Genomic DNA, 19,232 nt, shown 5'->3' with positions numbered 1-19,232 from the left:
AGTGGAAAAATATTCAGTAGCATCATGTACTTGTACTATAGGTAAGAGCTTAAAATGAACATCATCAACCATGGCATCCACAAATAAGCCACCTGACACATTAATTCATTCCATCAAAAGAACTTAAACTAGAGAATTAAGCCCACTTCATGAAAAGCGATTTCACGGCTGCTTGAACCATTTGGGTTGGGATCTGTGTTCAGCACTTTAAAAGGTTCAGCTTTTTGCTTCTACCCAGATTGATCTCAGATCTGTCTTTTTCATCCATCCCTTTCTAAAGCCAAAGCACATTTGTAGCACATAATCCAGTAGAAGCAGAAGTAAATGCTACGAGTAGTGGTGTTACTTAGCCTGGTTTTGTAGTTTCTAGGCAGTTATTAGATTATGAGCGAACAAATGTGGTGGTTTGTGTGGAGTTATAATACCAGTGATCGAAGTATGGTCTCAGTCAAGTCCAAAGATTACCAAGTTGTCTAGGTCATTAGGCAATGGTGGGTTTCTAGCACCAAAGACTGTCTACTGACCTCATTTTTCTGTTGGAATGTAAAGGGTAGGGAATGGAGTCAGACGTGGGGAGCTTCCAAAAGAACAGACCTAGCAAATTCATTTGAGTGGAAAGACACAACATCGAAAGCCTGTTACAGGGCATGTACGATTATGAAATAACTTGCATAATGCAATACTTGTATTTTTTAACAAAAATGTAAGTATTTACAAAATAAGATCCAAGGTATTTTTTAAACATCAAGCAAAACATTCTGCAAAGAGACCGCATTGATTTTTTTTTTTATTTTTGATTCTGTTTTTTGTTTTTTATAATGAGTTCTTTTTTAAACCATGTCATACATTTCCCATACTGATATCGCATGATCCATTATAATATAGGCAGGGGGATTTACTAATGGTGGGGCGTGCCATACCCTCCGTCGCTTCAGCCAGACAGTTCGACCTGCAGCTCCTTGTTCCTGCGCACCTCCGCCGCATGCCTCTCCTGAAAAACACCAGAGGGAGAGTAGACATCACGCGCCTCTTCCACAGAGGAGCAGGAGAGCCCGCCCCGCCCAGTAATTTACATACTACGCGCTTGACAGAAAGTAGCTCCTCCTCACCCCCCCCACCTCCTTCCCATTTAGTGTCTACCTTTGCTGCTGCTGCTAAGTCGTCGTGTTCGACTCTGTGCGACCCCATAGACGGCAGCCCATCAGGCTCCACCGTCCCTGGGATTCTCCAGGCAAGAACACTGGAGTGGGTTGCCATTTCCTTTAGGAGACAACTTTCTCATTTCACAAGAAAGTAAAACATGGCATCCAATAAGCGTCATGTCACAGAAGACCATGGAAAACTAATAGTGTCTATAAAAAAAAAACTATCCCTGTATTTGACTAAAATAGTGACCAAAAGATCACATGATTAAGACAATTTTCTTTTTCATTTTTTTTCTTTTTTGATTGAGAGAATTTTGACTCTCAGGACTACTGTCTGAATCTAGCGAACAGCAATGAAATACCATACAGTCTCGTCTGTCTTTTAAAAAATTTGTCCCTGTATTTGATTAAAATGATGACAAAACGATCATATAGATCATATAGTTAAGAGAATTTTGACTATTAGGACTACTGTATAAATCATCAGAATAGCAATAAAATAGCACACTGTTTTCTCTATGATTTTTGATGGTCTTTTTCCTTTTCTCTAACACTTTAAGGGATTTGTAACTGCCAATGGACACTTTGGGAGGATGGGATGTAGGAAGAAGACCCTATGTATGCTTCCTAAATTCTTAACTCCTTAATCAAAGTCTTTCAAAACTTGAGTCGTCCAAATGACCTCTCCAACCTTACCATCTACTCTTTTCCTACACCTACTTGATTTCTTGGTTTAATGGAATTGTCATGAGATATTCAATTGTTGCAATTCCTAGTCTCTCATCGCCATCTGTCAGGAGAAGACTCTTTATTTTTTTTTTTTCTTTATAATATATCACTCTTTCTTTTTTTTAATTTTTATTTTATTTTTTAAATTTTATTTTATTTTTAAACTTTACAAAATTGTATTAGGAGAAGACTCTTTAAACCCCTGTAGTGGTTGTCTCTTTCTTCATGAAGATTTTCATTAGACTGAAAACTGTCTCACTTTCCATTTGTAAATGTGCATAAATCTCTTTCACGGGGCAGCCATTTTATTCTAACCTGTACTTTGGGCATTGCTGCTCCTGTTTCATCTGCTGTCTTTGACAGGTGCTTATTTAGAAGTTCCCTGAGGGCCAGGGCTGTATTTTTTCACTTTTGTTCCATCTGCAGGGCCCAAAAGAGTGTTTTGCATATAGTATATGATCAATGAATGTTTGTTTACATGAGAAACTGAGGTGCTAAATTTGACTTGGGAACTAAACTTTCTGAGGAGGGAGTTGATAGGCAATGTGGAATGCTATTTTTAGTACATCGTTCTTCTAAGCACATGGTTTTGCCTATTATTGTCTATTTTCTAAGTTATGTCTGACTCTTTTGGGACCCTGTGGACTGTATCCTACCAGGCTCCTCTGTCCATGAGATTTTCCAGGCAAGAATACTGGAGTGCATTGCCATTTCCTTCTCCAGGGAATCTTCTTGAAACAGGGATTGAACCCACATCTCCTGCATTGGCAGGAGCCAATGAGCCACTTTACCACTGAGCCACTGGGGAAGCCCCTTGTCCATTATAGGGGCTAAATAAGTGTTGGTAGGTATAACTAATATTCTAAATAGAAAAATAAATGTTGATAATGATATTAGTATTTTTCAATTTTAATTTAGTCCCTTGCCTATTATAGGATCTAAATGTTTATTAAATTAAAATAGAAAATTATTATTATTATGAATTTTCTATTTAGAATATTATTTATATTGCTATTCCCCCCCTGTAGCTCCAGAAATTTCTTGTAGCTTTACAAATTCCTTTAGAGGCAATGACCTTGACCAGCCATAAAGTAAATCTTATCATTAAGCTCTATTGATCTCAAAAAATCTTTGCTTATAGGTTCTTTATAATACTAAGCATTTACTAGTCACTTAACATGTACCAGTTCTGCATAAGTACAGATTTTGCCTGTATTAATTCCTTTGATCATCACAACAATCCTGTGATGGAGACTCTATTATGGTTCCCATTTTACAGATGAAGAAATTGAGGCACAAAAAGATTAAGCCATTTGCCCAAGATCACATAACCAACAAGTAGCAGAGCTGAGACTTAAACTCAGAGAGCCTGGCTCTGCAGCCAACCCCACCCCTCAACCACTGCTATGTAGTTTTAGTGTGAGTGAGCAGAGAAAATTTTATAGTTGTGTGGAAAAAAATGTGTCTTTTCAAATGTAGGTCCTTGGAGAAAAAGGCATATATATAGCCATACATTTCCTTCAAAAATACAGGATTACAGTAAGCAGCAAGTTGATTCTAGAGAAAGAGTTTAAAAGCAATTTTATGTAATTGGTTTAAATGAGCTTTTTGTCTGCATTCAAAAGCCATGAAGAAAAGGGGAAAAAAGCATGTATAGAGAAATCATGTCCTGTTTGGAAATGTCACGGGGGAATTAGCATGGATGCAGCTGACTCTTCCTTCTTTTTGTTCTGCTCTGATGAGGAAAAAGATGCTGTAAAATCTTTTTCTCATGCAGGAAGAAACTAATTAGTAAGAGCTCAGTTCTGACAAAAATTGAGAAAAAGCTCAGACCATCACTATGCTAGGAAAAAAAAACCAGCCTCAAGTCTAAAGATTCATATAAACCCAAATTTACAATATAAAAGGAAAGATTATAATTAGTATTATTAGGCTACTTTGGAGCACACTTATTACTCAACTTAAAAAATTAGTTGTAAAGAAATAGATTTTGCCATAGGAGAGAACAAATATAATCTGTGAACTGAAGAAAAAAGAAAAACAGGAAATTTAAAGGCTGTGCTCCTAGGGAAAATATTGTTTATTTTCAGGTATTTTAGTAAATCTGTTATTTGAAAATTTTATATTCAAATCATCAAATATACTTAAAATTGTAATGCAATTCCATATAAAAATGTGGGAGAATCAAATGGAGATACGCAGTGGGCTTGTCATTTTCAGCACAGTCTGTTTTTTCAATCAGCAAAATGTTGGTAATTGTCTACAAGACCTTCTAGAACTAACATCCCCCAAAGATGTCCTTTTCATCATAGGGCACTGGAATGCAAAAGTAGGAAGTCAAGAGATACCTCGAGTAACAGGCAAATTTGGTCTTGGAGTACTGAATGAAGCAGGGCAAAGGCCAACAGAGTTTTGCCGAGAGAATGCACTGGTCGTAGCAAACACCCTCTTCCAACAGCACAAGAGATAACTCGACACATGAACAACACCAGATGTTCAATACCGAAATCAGATTGATTATATTCTTTGTAGCCAAATATGGAGAAGCTCTATACAGTCAGCAAAAACAAGACCAGGAGTTGACTGTGGCTCAGATCATGGACACCTTATTGCCAAATTCAATCCAGTCTGCTTACTGTGAAGAGTTGGCACAAGTTACATTTTTAACTTAGCATAAACGTTCGGAGTCAGAGAGACTTGTTCAGACTCCAAAGTCCTTAGCTTTGTGATCTTGACCAAATGGCTTGATTTCTCTAAGGACCGGGTTCCTTAGCTGTGAAATGGGGATGATTACAATATTTCCTTCTGGAATTAAATTCCATAGTATGTGCCAAATACCTGGCTTACAGTGAGAAATCAATGAAGGTTAGCTTTGATCCTCTTTTTCCTTTCATGATTCATTTATAAGACATATTCCGTAGGAAATAGTTACATAGATGTCACTCATGACTCAGAATGACAAAAAACGCCCCCCAAACCCAAATATCAGATGAGAAGGATGAAAGGTTACAATAAGTGGAAATTGATAATGGTTGAAATCTCTACCTAAATAGTTATATGTTATCAAAATTACTTCTGAGATAAAGACTCACAGAATCTTACTCTCTTAAAATCTTTGTATCTTTTTAAACTAAGTCATATTAGTAACACCATTATCACTAAAATAGTAACTATTATGCTTTCACTTGACCTTTCATCCATTGTTAGAGGTGAAAGTATCAGTTACATCGAAACAGTCTCATTTCTATACTTTGTGGTTGAATAAGGTATAGTAGTTGTCAAGGAAGTCTGTTTTCTTTTCTTTTTTTCTCTTTCACTCCTAAACACCTAAAACTCCTTCAGTATTTGTTACAAAGTTTCAGGCTGGGAGGTCTTTACATTGGCTAGTGAATGACTCAGTAAAATTTTGAAGCCAAGATGTCTTATAAATTGGATTAAGAGAATTCATCAAGATTCAGTAGAAATCTTCTTAAATGACTTGCTAGGTGAGTTAGTAGTCCCCATTCCCTCCATGTTCTTTATCCAATCTCCTAAATCTAGCTATCATCTATGTTGTGTTGTTTAGTTGCTAAATTGTGTCCGACTCTTTTGCAACCCCATGGACTGTAGCCTGCCAGGCTCCTCTGTCCATGGGATTTCCCAGGCAAGAATTCTGGAGTGGGTTGCTATTTCCTTTCCAGGGGATCTTCCAGACCCATGGATTGAACCCACATCTCCTGCATTACAGGCAGATTCTTTACCGCTGAGCCATAGGGGAAGTCTTAATGAATATATGCCTTAAATGATTAGATCTGCCTTAACTGATTTTTCATGATTAACTATTCACTCCAGTTCCTGGTTGGGTTTGATAACAAAGCTGCTACTACTCATGGGGCCTAATGTGTCAAACGGTGAGCTTTCTGAGGGATATATTCTAGCGCATGAGGGGAAGAAAGAGGTGTTGGGTGAGGGAGAAAGAGTCTCTTATCCTTTCTGCATGGTGTTCCCCCTCCCCCTCTTTTTGAGAAATAGAAATTCAAAGAATAAAAACATTTTCAATTTCACCTCAGTGTTTGTCATAATCCCCAGGTTACATTATTGTGACCTGGGCATGACTGTTTATATCAATTCGAGTGACAAAAACACATCAGCCTACTGTAGGTCTTTGTGGCCCAGGTATCTTTTTGTCCACACCCTTGTCACTTGATTCTTTTCTGTATAAGTGGGAGCGTTAAGAATGTAGTGCTAAGGAAAGAGAAATGGAAATTTTAGAAAGAGAGTAACATTCAAAACTGTACTGAGCACGAAGCTAATATGTGTCATAATATATGTTTGGGAAATGTAGCATCATTACAACTACATTTATTATCATTAATAATTCTTAAGCTAATGATTAATAATCATGAGGGTAAGTTCTCATACAGGAGATAGTAGAAATTGTGGGAGGCAGGAGGAATCCTTGGAAAAGAACAGAGAGAAAAGAAGAACCATGAGCTAAATTGTGTATGTATGCATTGATATGTATGTATGTATTCAAAAATATTTGTGGAGTTCTTCCTCTGTGTCAAGCAACATTCTAGGTGCTGCATTTTCAGTGGTGAACCACATAGACACAGTATTTCCCTACATATTACTTACATGTTGGTGCTTTTATATTTTTATAGTTGCTCATTTATTCAGTAAACAAATAGAAATATATGTAAAAAAGAGTGTAACATTATTCTTTGAAGAAAGAACACTTTCATGGAACAAAGATGAAAATATTTCGAGATAACGTATAACAAGAAAATAAAACATTTAAGAAGCCTTTAACTCAGAGTTTCTTAACTCGGGCTAAATACAAGTGTCTACTTTGTTGCTGTTTGTTGTTCAGACACCAAGTGATGTCTGACTCTTTGCAGCATGCCAGGCTTCCCTGTCTTTCACTATCTCCTGGAGTTTGCTCATGTCCATTGAGTTGTTCATGTCCAACCAGTGTCTCCTGGTAAGCTTTGAAAATAATGCTGATCTCTGGGTTCTGCCCCAGATGATTACATCAGAAGGTCTCATTTAAAAGAGCTTGTCAGGAAGTTCTAAAGTGCAACTGGAATTGTTTTTGTTTTAGGCTTTCAGCTAAAGGCTTTGAGGGGCTTCCCTCGTGGTAAAGGATCTTCCTGCTAATGCAGGAGATGCAAGAGACGTGAGTTGGATCCCTGGCTCAGGAAGATCACCTGGAGAAGGAAATGGAAACCCATTCCAGTATTCTTGCCTGGAAAATTCCATGGACAGAGGAACCTGGTGGGCTACAGTCCATGGAGCTGCAAAGAGTCGGACATGACTGAGTAACTGAACACGAGCATAAAGGCTTTGAGCTAACATGGCTGGGACTCCGAGAGGTTTGTGGGAATTCATGAGCGAATGACACGGAGGACACCATTGTAGTCACCACTGAGGGACAGGCTCTGTTCAAATACTCAGTTCAGTTCACTAAGGAGGAGGGGGGCTGAGCGCTGGGTGGTAGGCAGATTGTTGCAAAACCTCATGTGGAATTTTATCACATCTCTCGGCTAATTGGTAGGGCCAGGGAAGACTGTCAAAACGGTGGGCAATTAAAATGTATAAAAGGCACTTAGTGTGGTCACCTCATGACAACTTACTAAGTATCATTTCAGTAATGATCATCTTTTGTGGGAGATTACAGAAGAGCTTATGTTATATTGGCAGTTTCATACACTTTCAGTATTATTATTGACCCTTTCCTTAAAGTTCTAACTTCACTGTAGTAATTTCATTCAGACAAAAGGCTAGATATTGGCCATAATAAAAAATTTACTTTTCTTATGTTAGGAAAAAGGAAAGTAGTTTTAGTATATACAAACACATATACCGTATGCAAACAAAAAACAGTGTATTTAAAATACATCAAATGGAAGTAAAGTCGGTGTTCTCTAAGGAGTATTTCCACTTTACTGAAAAGATAACAGATCTTGGCAAGTGTCACTAGCCATGGAATAAGGGAAAATGTGGCCTTACATATGATGTGAGCTGCATAATTCAGCACAAGATAGAATGCTGTCAGCTGAGATTTATATCAGAACAGACTACAAACCACTAGTTTTCAGACCTGGCTGCATACTGGAATCATCTGGAGAGTTAAAAAAAAAATAGGGTTGCTTGAGTCCCACGCATGGAGATTCTGCAGCTTGATGTGAAAAATACTAATAATTCCATGGGCTGAATATTTATAGGACAAACTGTATGTATTCATGCATATACGTATGAATGTATGTTTGTCTGTATGGAGGAGCCTGATTCTGGATGACAGAAAAAGGAGCTGGTGGAAGGGGGTGGGTGGGTGAAGATAAATATGCAGAGAAAAAGAAATTGCCCATTAAAAACCAACACTTCTGGAACTACTAGTTAAATATGCAAATTTTATGACCTCTTTTACAATTGAAATCAAGAAGGATGTGCTGTGTGTTCGAGTGTGTGTAATTAAAAAAAAAACAGTAATGCTCCTGGATTGCCGTGGAGTGATATAAATCTTGTACTTGAGATTAGAGGTCTAATTGCCAATCCTGGATAAGATCAGCATGCCCCATTCCTAGCAACGCCATTTTATTTTATTTTTTTAGGGCCCAGGATGAGAGATGAAGGTTGATTCATAATTATCCTGAATAAAAGATATTATAGTTCTGAAAGAATAATTTCCAGAGCATCTCCAGTACTACTCATCCTGACTGATGGGAATGGCCATCATATATTCAGACTGATGAGAAGAAAAATACCAGGGTGCCAGATCTGGAGGTAATGAACTTCCTCTACTAGTTTTCCATGGTTTTTTTTTTGAAAGTTGCTCAGTCGTGTCTGACTCTTTGCGACCCCATGGACTATACATTTCGTGGAATTCTCCAGGCCAGAATTCTGGAGTGGGTAGCCTTTCCCTTCTTCAGGGGATCTTCCCAACCCAGGGATTGAACCCAGGTCTCCACATTGCAGGAAGATTCTTTACTGACTGAGCCACAAAGAAAGCCCAGTTTTCCATGTAGATTTTCCTACAAGGGCTTTCCACTGTTCATAAATATTCTGTCCTCTTTTGACAAATATATTTTTCCAAACCTATGGAAACATGTCCAAATATATTTTGACAATAAGTTACATATATAATATTATATATTAATTAAACATTAGACCAAATATTACATATATTATTTTATATTATTGTTTTATATTATTATTTTTAAAAATATTCATTATATTATTGATATGTATTACTGTTTATATAAAATAGTTAACATTTCCAATTTAATATTTTTCCAGTAGGTGAATTTCTAAGATTTGTACTGAAGCCTCATATACATTTGAAAAGCAAGAATCGGCCTCCCTCAGTCTATTCAGTACTGGAAAACCTGAGAGAATTCCAGCTGTAAGTCACACTTATATTCCTCAACCACATTGCAGAGCAGGAGACACTGCCCATGGGGTTAGGTGCCTTCTGCACCTGCAGCAGAGTTTAAGTCTCTGATGCCCGGTATTTGAGAATTCACTCGCTGTGTGTTGCATACGAATGTGCATCTGCTCGGTTCTATGTTACGATTACCTTTTCCTGCAGACGTTCAATAATAGCAGCTAGATTCGCCTCACGGTTCTCCTTGATTTGTTCCATCTTCAGGATCAGCTTCTCCTCTGCCATCTTGCTGAAGTTGTTGTTCTCCTCCAAAGCCTTCTGGAGGACCTCTCGCTCGTGTTCCCGCTTCTCCGCCAGTTGTTTCAGCACCTGAGCCTCCTGAGACTGGGGAAGAGAGACACAGCCATCTCAGAATCACCCAGACACAAACCTGGCCGAACACTGGTCCACTGATTCAAAAGAGCATTCTTTTTAAATGAATAGTGCTTCTAGCCTTGAGCATTATTGTCAATTCCCTTCTCATCTTCACACCTTTGAGTTTTCTATAGAATCAGTGAGTTGGGAAGAGTGGTGAGCTGAATTTTCAGCTGTGAGTCTTTTGCACAGACTTTTAAGGAAGCATTTAACCCTGCTGGAAGAGTTCTTGTTTTTGTTTTAATGAGTTGCTGCTAAGGGTTTATGCAACAGGGAATGCTGTAATCAATCAGTGAATGACAACATCCATGGAAGCCTGTGGAAACTAGGTGAGGACTGGGGCAAGTTCCCGTCTTTTCCCTGCCTCATTGTTTTGATTAGCTGTAGGCTCTGCCCTGCAATGAGCCTTTCAACTTTCCCTGGTAAAATTGTCAAATTCACTTTCTTGTTCTATTCCATGCCTACCTCCACCCTTTCTTCCCTTGCACCAAACTGTCTTTGGAGACTTGTGAATACTGCAAACTTCATGGCCATGTGGCCACAGACAACAGAAAGTCCTTTTATGGACCCGTCTTGAACATGCCAAAGCCACGTGGGTCATCTTTGAAACCCTGAGATTGCTCAGGGATTACAGAAGAATCATCAGAGCCCTGTGTACCCCGTTCCCACACAGCCCCCACATTCTGTGCACTGTAATTCTCCTGCAGCATCAGGAAGCTGGATGGTTCTGTATGTTAATCATCACAGGGGTGCTTGGTAAAATATGCAGAGGCCTAGTATCCACCTCGAGATTCTAACTCTGTGGTTCCTTCATGACACCCAGGAATCTATATTTTTGATAAGCATCCCCTGTGATTGTAATGCAGGCAGTTCAGACTACTTTCTGAAAAACACTCTGGCATGGGCTTTGGTGTCAAGCCTGTGTTTCAGTCCTGTGTTGGTTGCCCTGGATACATTAATATCTTTCCACATTCATCTTTTCCTCCACAATCAAGCAGCTAAGAGAAGCCTTACCCAAGACTGAACTATCCAGGTTTAAGACTAAATTATTACACATCCATCATTCTGGGATAATTCCTTGGGATCAGTTGGTCCTCTGAGGTGAACCTTCATAGGAGTAATTGTAAATGTGAATATCTAAACAATGGTAGATCAAAAAATAGTCCATGGGCTAAGTATTGATTACCATTAAAAACATTAATAGACATTTCAGTTGATGGGAGTGCTTGTGGGACCTTACTGGAGAGCTCTTGATGTATAAAAGATATGAAGTCTGAGAGGGGAAGAAACTTCTCTTCAGATAAAATTCTACAGGAATAGTAAAATCATATAACCTTAAGAGTCTTTGCGGATGTGTTTGACATTTACCAGGAATATGTCTAGTGACTCACTGGACATTAAACAGACAGTTTTGGGGACTAGCCCCCACTTTTTGCTTTAACCCCATAGTAGTTTCCTGACATCTTCAGTAGACCCAATTTCATTCTTGCTGTGTTACAGCTTGCAAAAATCTAATATGAAAAATGATAAATATTAATAGAAATTCAAGATCTAATGGAACCCTTCTGGAAGAAACAAAAAATATTTTCTAGTTTATTCATCCTCCTGCCTCTAGGTGGGACTATTGGTAAAAAATCCTGCATTGATTTTGCTTATCTCTTGCTACCAGGATTACAGAATTGCGACACGGGGCAAGGGAGACTGGCTAAACGTGTGTGTGTGTTTCAAGTTTCTCTCTGAGAAAAGTCTTCATGGGATTATTATTTTATTATATTATTTTATTTATTTATTATATTATTATATTATTTTATTATATTATTTTTTTTTGCATACTGGTAAAGATAGTAACTGTTTCATAGGACTCTTTGCCAGCATCAAATGAAATAATGTTTGCAAAGTATTCAGCACAGTGTCTCATATCGAGTAAGTTAGTGCTGAGCAAATGGCAGCCATTATTATTGAAAGTAAAACTCAAAACACACTGTGACTGGAGCTGATGGCAACTGAACTTCCTGCTACAACTAAACCCAGATGTAGAATCTTGGTTATCTCACATGTTCAGGATATTTGTTCCAATCCCTTTAGTTGTCACCAGTTAGTAGACTCAGGTGTCCTCGTGGTGCCAGCCAGCCCTTCCCTAACTCCTTTGTCTGCAGTACACTGAATGGGGCTGTGTTGATAGGAATTGTCACAGTTGAGGAAGTACCACAAAAAAGTAAGAGGAAATGACTTGGATTTTTCATTTCAGAAAGTTCATTCAATCTATATAACCTCCAGTCCAGAAAACCTTCAGAGAAGGCAATGGCACCCCACTCTAGTACTCTTGCCTGGAAAATCCATGGACGGAGGAGCCTGGTGGGCTGCAGTCCATGGGGTCGCGAAGAGTCGGACACGACTGAGCGACTTCACTTTCACTTTTTACTTTCATGCATTGGAGAAGGAAATGGCAACCCACTCCAGTGTTCCTGCCTGGAGAATCCCAGGGACGGGGGAGCCTGGTGGGCTGCCGTCTATGGGGTTGCACAGAGTCGGACACGACTGAAGTGACTTAGCCTTAGCCAGAAAACCTTGTAGAGGGAAAGAAGTCTGGGTTATCACAAAACTCGGATGCAATGTATCCAAGAATTAGAGATAAGTTTAGGGCCTTACATTTCTCTTGTATTGGGCAGAAAACCATGTGGCAGCTTCAGGATATCAAAGAAAACCAGATCAATCAAAATAAAGCAAAACAAAGCTTAACTTTTCAAAATCCACTATAGCGGTGGTTTTAGATTGTATTCCTCTGACATCATGGACATCATATATATATATATATACATGGACATCACCAGATATCTGGTCAACACCGAAATCAGATTGATTATATTCTTTGCAGCCAAAGATGGAGAAGCTCTCTACAGTCAGCAGAAACAAGACCAGGAGCTGACTGTGGCTCAGACCATTGTGAACTCCTTATTGCCAAATTCAGACTTAAATTGAAGAAAGTAGGGAAAACCACTAGACCATTCAGGTATGACCTAAATCAAATCCCTTATGATTATACAGTGGAAGTGAGAAATAGATTTAAGGGCCTAGATCTGATAGATAGAGTGCCTGATGAACTATGGAATGAGGTTCGTGACATTGTACAGGAGACAGGGATCAAGACCATCCCCATGGAAAAGAAATACAAAAAAGCAAAATGGCTGTCTGGGGAGGCCTTACAAATAGCTGTGAAAAGAAGAGAAGTAAAAACTAAAGATATAAACATCTGAATGCAGAGTTCCAAAGAATAGCAAGAAGAGATAAGAAAGCCTTCTTCAGCGATCAATGCAAAGAAATAGAGGAAAACAACAGAATGGGAAAGACTAGGGATCTCTTCAAGAAAATCAGATACCAAAGGAACATTTCATGCAAAGATGGCCTCGATAAAGGACAGAAATGGTATGGACCTAACAGAAGCACAAGATATTAAGAACAGATGGCAAGAATACACAGAAGAACTGGACAAAAAAGATCTTCACGACCGATAATCACGATGGTGTGATCACTGACCTAGAGCCAGACATCCTGGAATGTGAAGTCAAGTGGGCCTTAGAAAGCATCACTACGAACAAAGCTAGTGGAGGTGATGGAATTCCAGTTGAGCTATTCCAAATCCTGAAAGATGATGCTGTGAAAGTGCTGCACTCAATATGCCAGCAAATTTGGAAAACTCGGCAGTGGCCACAGGAGTGGAAAAGGTCAGTTTTCATTCCAATCCCAAAGAAAGGCAATGCCAAAGAATGCTCAAACTACCGCACAATTGCACTCATCTCACAGGCTAGTAAAGTAATGCTCAAAATTCTCCAAGCCAGGCTTCAGCAATATGTGAACCGTGAACTTCCGATGTTCAAGCTGGTTTTAGAAAAGGCAGAGGAACCAGAGATCAAATTGCCAACATCCGCTGGATCATGGAAAAAGCAAGAGAGTTCCAGAAAGGCATCTATTTCTGCTTTATTGACTATGCCAAAGCCTTTGACTGTGTGGATCACAATAAACTGTGGAAAATTCTTCAAGAGATGGGCATACCAGACCACCTGATCTGCCTCTTGAGAAATTTGTATGCAGGTCAGGAAGCAACAGTTAGAACTGGACATGGAACAACCAGACTGGTTCCAAATAGGAAAAGGAGTTCGTCAAGGCTGTATATTGTCACCCTGTTTATTTAAGTTCTATGCAGAGTACATCATGAGAAACGCTGGACTGGAAGAAGCACAAGCTGGAATCAAGATTGCCGGGAGAAATATCAATAACCTCAGATATGCAGATGACACCACCCTTATGGCAGAAAGTGAAGAGGAACTAAAGAGCCTCTTGATGAAAGTGAAAGTGGAGAGTGAAAAAGTTGGCTTAAAGCTCAACATTCAGAAAACGAAGATCATGGCATCTGGTCCCATCACTTCATGGGAAATAGATGGGGAAACAGTGGAAACAGTGTCAGACTTTATTTTTCTAGGCTCCAAAATCACTACAGACGGTGACTGCAGCCATGAAATTAAAAGATGCTTACTCCTTGGAAGGAAAGTTATGACCAACCTAGATAGCATATTCAAAAGCAGAGACATTACTTTGCCAACAAAGGTCTGTCTAGTCAAGGCTATGGTTTCTCCTGTGGTCATGTATGGATGTGAGAGTTGGACTGTGAAGAAGGCTGAGCACCGAAGAATTGATGCTTTTGAACTGTGGTGTTGGAGAAGACTCTTGAGAGTCCCTTGGACTGCAAGGAGATCCAACCAGTCCATTCTGAAGGAGATCAGCCCTGGGATTTCTTTGGAAGGAATGATGCTAATGCTGAAATTCCAGTAGTTTGGCCACCTCATGCAAAGAGTTGACTCATTGGAGAAGACTCTGATGCTGGGAGGGATTGGGGGCAGGAGGAGAAGGGGACAACAGAAGATGAGATGGCTGGATGGCATCACTGACTCGATGGATGTAAGTCTCAGTGAACTCCGGGAGCTGGTGATGGACAGGGAGGCCTGGCGTGCTACGATTCATGGGGTCGCAAAGAGTCGGACACAACTGAGCGACTGATCTGATCTGATCTGACAACAAAGTCCATCAGCCAAGGCTGCTGAAGGCAGCAGAAACGTGAACCTTCTCCTCAGTGAGTTAGTAAGTCCCTTTCCCCTCCACCTCCTCCCATAGATCAGAGCTTCCAGCGCTGCCCAGAGAGGATCTACCTGGACTTTTTTGTGTCCATTTCTCATGGAGAGAGTTACCACAGACATTTATCAAGAGGCAATTGTGTCATTTCTAGTTTTAATAGTTTTCAAGAGGCAATTGCATAGTTTTTAAATTTCAGATGCTTAAATTTGGAACTTTGTGAAATTGCATTGTAGGTTGAGGTTTATAATTGCACTTTTAATTTTCTTTTATGAAAGAGTCGAAAGCAGCCAGGAGACAGCAGGGGAAGAGGATGGAGAAGGGAAGCCTTTGGCATTAAAAGGGTAATAGAGCAACACATTCCTTTTCAACTCTGTTGCCGGAATGGGACACATTTGGTCTGTGTGAACACACTTTCCCACGGGGCCCATGAACAGTAATGGAGGCAGGCTTATTGCCCTGAGAGGAGTGTGGCATTTGGCTCAGTTTGAAATGCCTCAATTAACAGCGTTAGTACTTTTGCAGTCCTTGGGGCTAAATGAGATTACCCAGCCTAGGTGTCAAGTGCATTTCTTTAGTTCAATTAATGGGGTGAAACAGAAACAGAAGGCAGAATAGAGCATTCTCATGTGAGGCCACTGCTAAATGAAGCAGGCCTGCCAAGCTGGGCCAGGTGACCCTTCAGGGCCGCTCACCTGTTATAGCCACGAGTGCCTCCACTGAGGTGTTCGTAGGACCTCACAATTATATACGTTTCAAATATAGGATGAGATGACTATGGAGAGAATTCCTCACTGAGACAATGTCTTCCTCCCCATTTTGATCCTTCCTCATAAATACTCAACTCTTAAATTCTTCCATGGAGCTAACAGACCTGAGGGCCTCAAGCTCAGTTTCTAAGATTTCTGGAACTGCATTGCTGCAGAAAGTCATAATTCTTCCTTCTTACAAAGCCCAGCATTCAGAATAACTTCTCTAACTTTACTCCTGGGGATAAAGTGCTTCTCTCATGAATATAGCTTAATCTCTCAGTCACAGCCTTGCTGGTTCTGATTCTCATATTTCTATCAAGGAGCAAATAAGTATTTGGTCCAGAGAACTGCCCTAAAACATGACATGAAATGAGTGTGAGGATCGAGTACACAAAAGTGGAAGAAACACTTTCCTTAATTTCAGTAGAAGTGAAGATTTTGCTACATCGTTGAGTGTGTGTGTGTGTGCGTGCTCGGTCGCTTCAGTCAAGTCCGACTCTTTGCAACCCTATGGACTATAGCCTACCAGGCTCCTCTGGGATTCACTAGGCAAGAATACTGGAATGGGTTGCCATTCCCTCCTCCATGGGGAATGGCAAGCCACCTTCCCAACCCAGGGATCGAACCCACGTCTCATGTCTCCTGCATTGGCATGTGGGCTCTTTACCACTGGTGCCCCTGGGAAGCCCTGGTTGAGTGGGTATTCTTGTTTTATTTCTCACTTGAGCACATTAGCAGAAAGGAATCTTGATTGCCTGATGGGGAAGCTGGAGAAGCGGGATTTGTTGAAAGTTGTTAAAAATAAATTGCTTAAGGAAAAAAGATCTGACCCTGGAGAAACATTTCTGAATAGTATGTACCTAATGTTGAAGGTCACAGAAATTTAGAAATAGAAAATGAGGGCATGATAATGATCAGCTGGTATAATGCAAATGTCAAGGCAAAGTATTTATAGAACTAAGACATCCAGCATGACGGTCTGGGAGCTGAAGGGACGGATGGTCTCCATATTGCTATTGTAATAGTGGAGGTTCGTTAATGATGAACGGCCTATTCAAGGCATAAACTTCCTCACGCTGAACTCGGTACCACTGGAATAATTACAAGAGTGGTATGTGAAGGGAAAAATAATGAGATAGTGAGCAGAGTTATTGTGCATTTAGGAACACTTTAACTATATAATTTTCCAAAGAGGTTCATTACCATTTCTTATATTACTGAGTATAAGCATTTAATTACTATATAAATGAAATGGAAGATAAATTTGAGTTAAGTGGTATAATAAAACTCATTTTACTTTGTGTACACAGAGGAGATTTAAGACTATAGTTTAGAGAGTGCTAGTGTCTATCTCTATATGTTCTGAGGTAAGCATATTTCTAACTTGTTATGTTCCTGTCCCCTTGCATCATTTGGCTATATTACTATTCCTTGCCTTCTAGAACCATTTATCAGACATTAGATGTCCTAGTTCTTAAGTGCTTTTGTGGTAGTAGGTTAGAGGATGTATATCTCATTATTTGCTTTCCTATTAACAATGAAAAAACTGTATTAACCCAGCTAAAGTCACAAATAAAGCCTCGTTAAATATGATGATTGAATATAATTATGTAAAACAAGAGGGTTTACTATTCACTTTGTGTAGAAGAATCAGATGTATAAGATGAAATTTAAAATGATTAAAATCCAAAGACCTTTAGAATGAGCCCTTTGCCAGACTCTGTAATGCACTCACTGCGGTTAACTCCCAGGAAAAGAATCACAGAAGGTGAGGAGGGCGGCACTCTACACGGAGGGGATAACATGCATGAAGAGTCTGTAGGGCACGTGTTAGGTTCTCTAAGGAGCAGAATGCTTCCTGAGTGTTGAATTGTATAATCTAACACTTTGACTCACAATCCATTGTTATACAAAGCACCCCCTCTTTTTCTGACTTCGACTTGAATTGCTGTCTGCAATGTGAGATGCCCGCAGACAGAAGAGGCAAGCCTATCAGATTTGGTGGCAAATGATCCACTTTAAGGCCATATTATTAAGAATAAGCAACATGACTTTCTTTCAGAGGTTCAGTGACTTTGGAGTTGATAGTGCCGATATCGTCTGCGTGCCAGTTATAGCTTACTGGAGTGGGTGAGTAGTATTCTTTGTAATTTAATCTATGTTGTCATGAGATTTTATCAATGTCATCCAATTCCTTAAATTTTCATCATTTTTTCATAATATCAATCTTTTTCCAGCTACTTTTAGTTAGGCTGAACTATTTATATATGTTACCTATCAAACTGTTCTTATAGTTTGATAACTGGTATTTTATAATGTTTAAAAATAGTCACAAAATGTATGTAACATTTCAATATATGTGTTAATGAGAAAATTTATAAAATCATGAGTTTACTAGATCGTCATCTCTGTGAGGCTGGCAACTAGATACGTTTTTACACAAAAGTAGCTCACACTTTCACAGTGCTTGTGGTATGCCTTTATGTGGAGTAACTCGTCTAAATCACACAGTGACTCCAGGATGTAGGTCCTACTGTTAGTCTCATTTTACGGATGGACAAAATAAAACAGAGAGAGATTAGTGACCTGCCCGAGGTCACACAACCATTAGGTGGTGAAACCAGGCTTTGATCAAAGGTATTCTCTTAACCATGTGTTCTTAACCATGATGTTTTAAAAGATATTCTTAAACACTATGCTTGGCTTACAATAATCATATAATTTATTGTCTAATCTGAGATCCTTATGCAACTGAGACAATACTGATATCTACACAGCAGGAATAAGATGGAGTTGTCCTGGGCCAACTGGGACCTAGGGTTGACTTAGCTCTGTTGCCTCTTATTAAATAAATGTTTGCTGTGTAAATAAATAAACGGATGGACAGATGGATGACTGAAGTGTTCATATCATTTCATCCATGTGGGTAAGCTGCTGGATGGAATATTTAACTTCAGATAAAGAGCTTTATGTTGACTTCATGAGGTAATGTGGTTTGATGGAGATGAATACTGATTCTCAGAGATAATCAAAGAAGGAAGAAAAAATCAGGAAAAGGACTTCTTCCTTTTATAATACTCTTCTATCAGCTCACCAATGGGGCATTAATTCTGGTTCAGAGGAACCTGATAGGAGGAGCGTTTAATGTAGTGACCAGATGGTCAGTGCTGCCATATCAACAGATGGAGTGAGGAGGTGGGGAAACTGCCAAAGCATTGAACATGAAGCGAATTTGAGCCCACAGGGAGATGCCCCAGAGGCAGCCCTCCAGTTCTAAATCCAGCAGTCTACAGCAGCACAGCCTAGGTCACTGCTTCCCAGATGTGGTCCCTTGACTCAGGTCCCAGGAGCAAATCTTTCAAGAGTACCAATGGAGGGGGAGTACCAATGAGTACCAATGTTAATAGGTCAGTCATGTCCAACTCTTTGTGACCCCATGGACTATAACTTGCCAGGCTCCTTTGTCCATGGGATTCTCCAGGCAAGATTATTGGAGTGGGTAAAGGGCCTCGGTGGCTCAGACAGTAAAGAATCTGCCTGCAGTGCAGGAGACTCACCAAGGAAGCCCAATGCAGGGGGAGAGGTCTCATAGCCTTTTTGTTTTAAATGCCATATCAAAAATCATATTTCACCTTTGTGTCTCTATTTACTTTGAGGTAGAATTATGTCAGTGTAGTGAGTTAATGCTTATTTTATGATATT

The 19,232-nt window shown here is 39.6% G+C and overlaps 1 protein-coding gene across 1 annotated transcript in view; it reads right to left on the bottom strand.

Moving 5' to 3' along the window:
• Window positions 1-769: 769 nt before the first annotated feature.
• STMN2 (stathmin 2) overlaps window positions 770-19,232 on the bottom strand; it is a 57,459-nt gene continuing 38,996 nt past the window's right edge. The window contains exons 4-5 of the mRNA XM_055546338.1: window positions 9,433-9,624; window positions 770-991 (exon numbers count right to left, since the gene is read on the bottom strand). Of these exons, the coding sequence (XP_055402313.1) occupies window positions 932-991; window positions 9,433-9,624 (252 nt within the window). The 3' untranslated portion in view covers window positions 770-931. The remainder of the gene's footprint in view (window positions 992-9,432; window positions 9,625-19,232) is intronic.

Source organism: Bubalus kerabau, chromosome 14 (assembly GCF_029407905.1).
Source record: "Bubalus kerabau isolate K-KA32 ecotype Philippines breed swamp buffalo chromosome 14, PCC_UOA_SB_1v2, whole genome shotgun sequence".
NCBI lineage: Eukaryota > Metazoa > Chordata > Mammalia > Artiodactyla > Bovidae > Bubalus > Bubalus kerabau.
The sequence above is the reverse complement of the archived record's forward strand: the minus strand, read 5'-3'. Positions and strand labels throughout refer to the sequence as shown.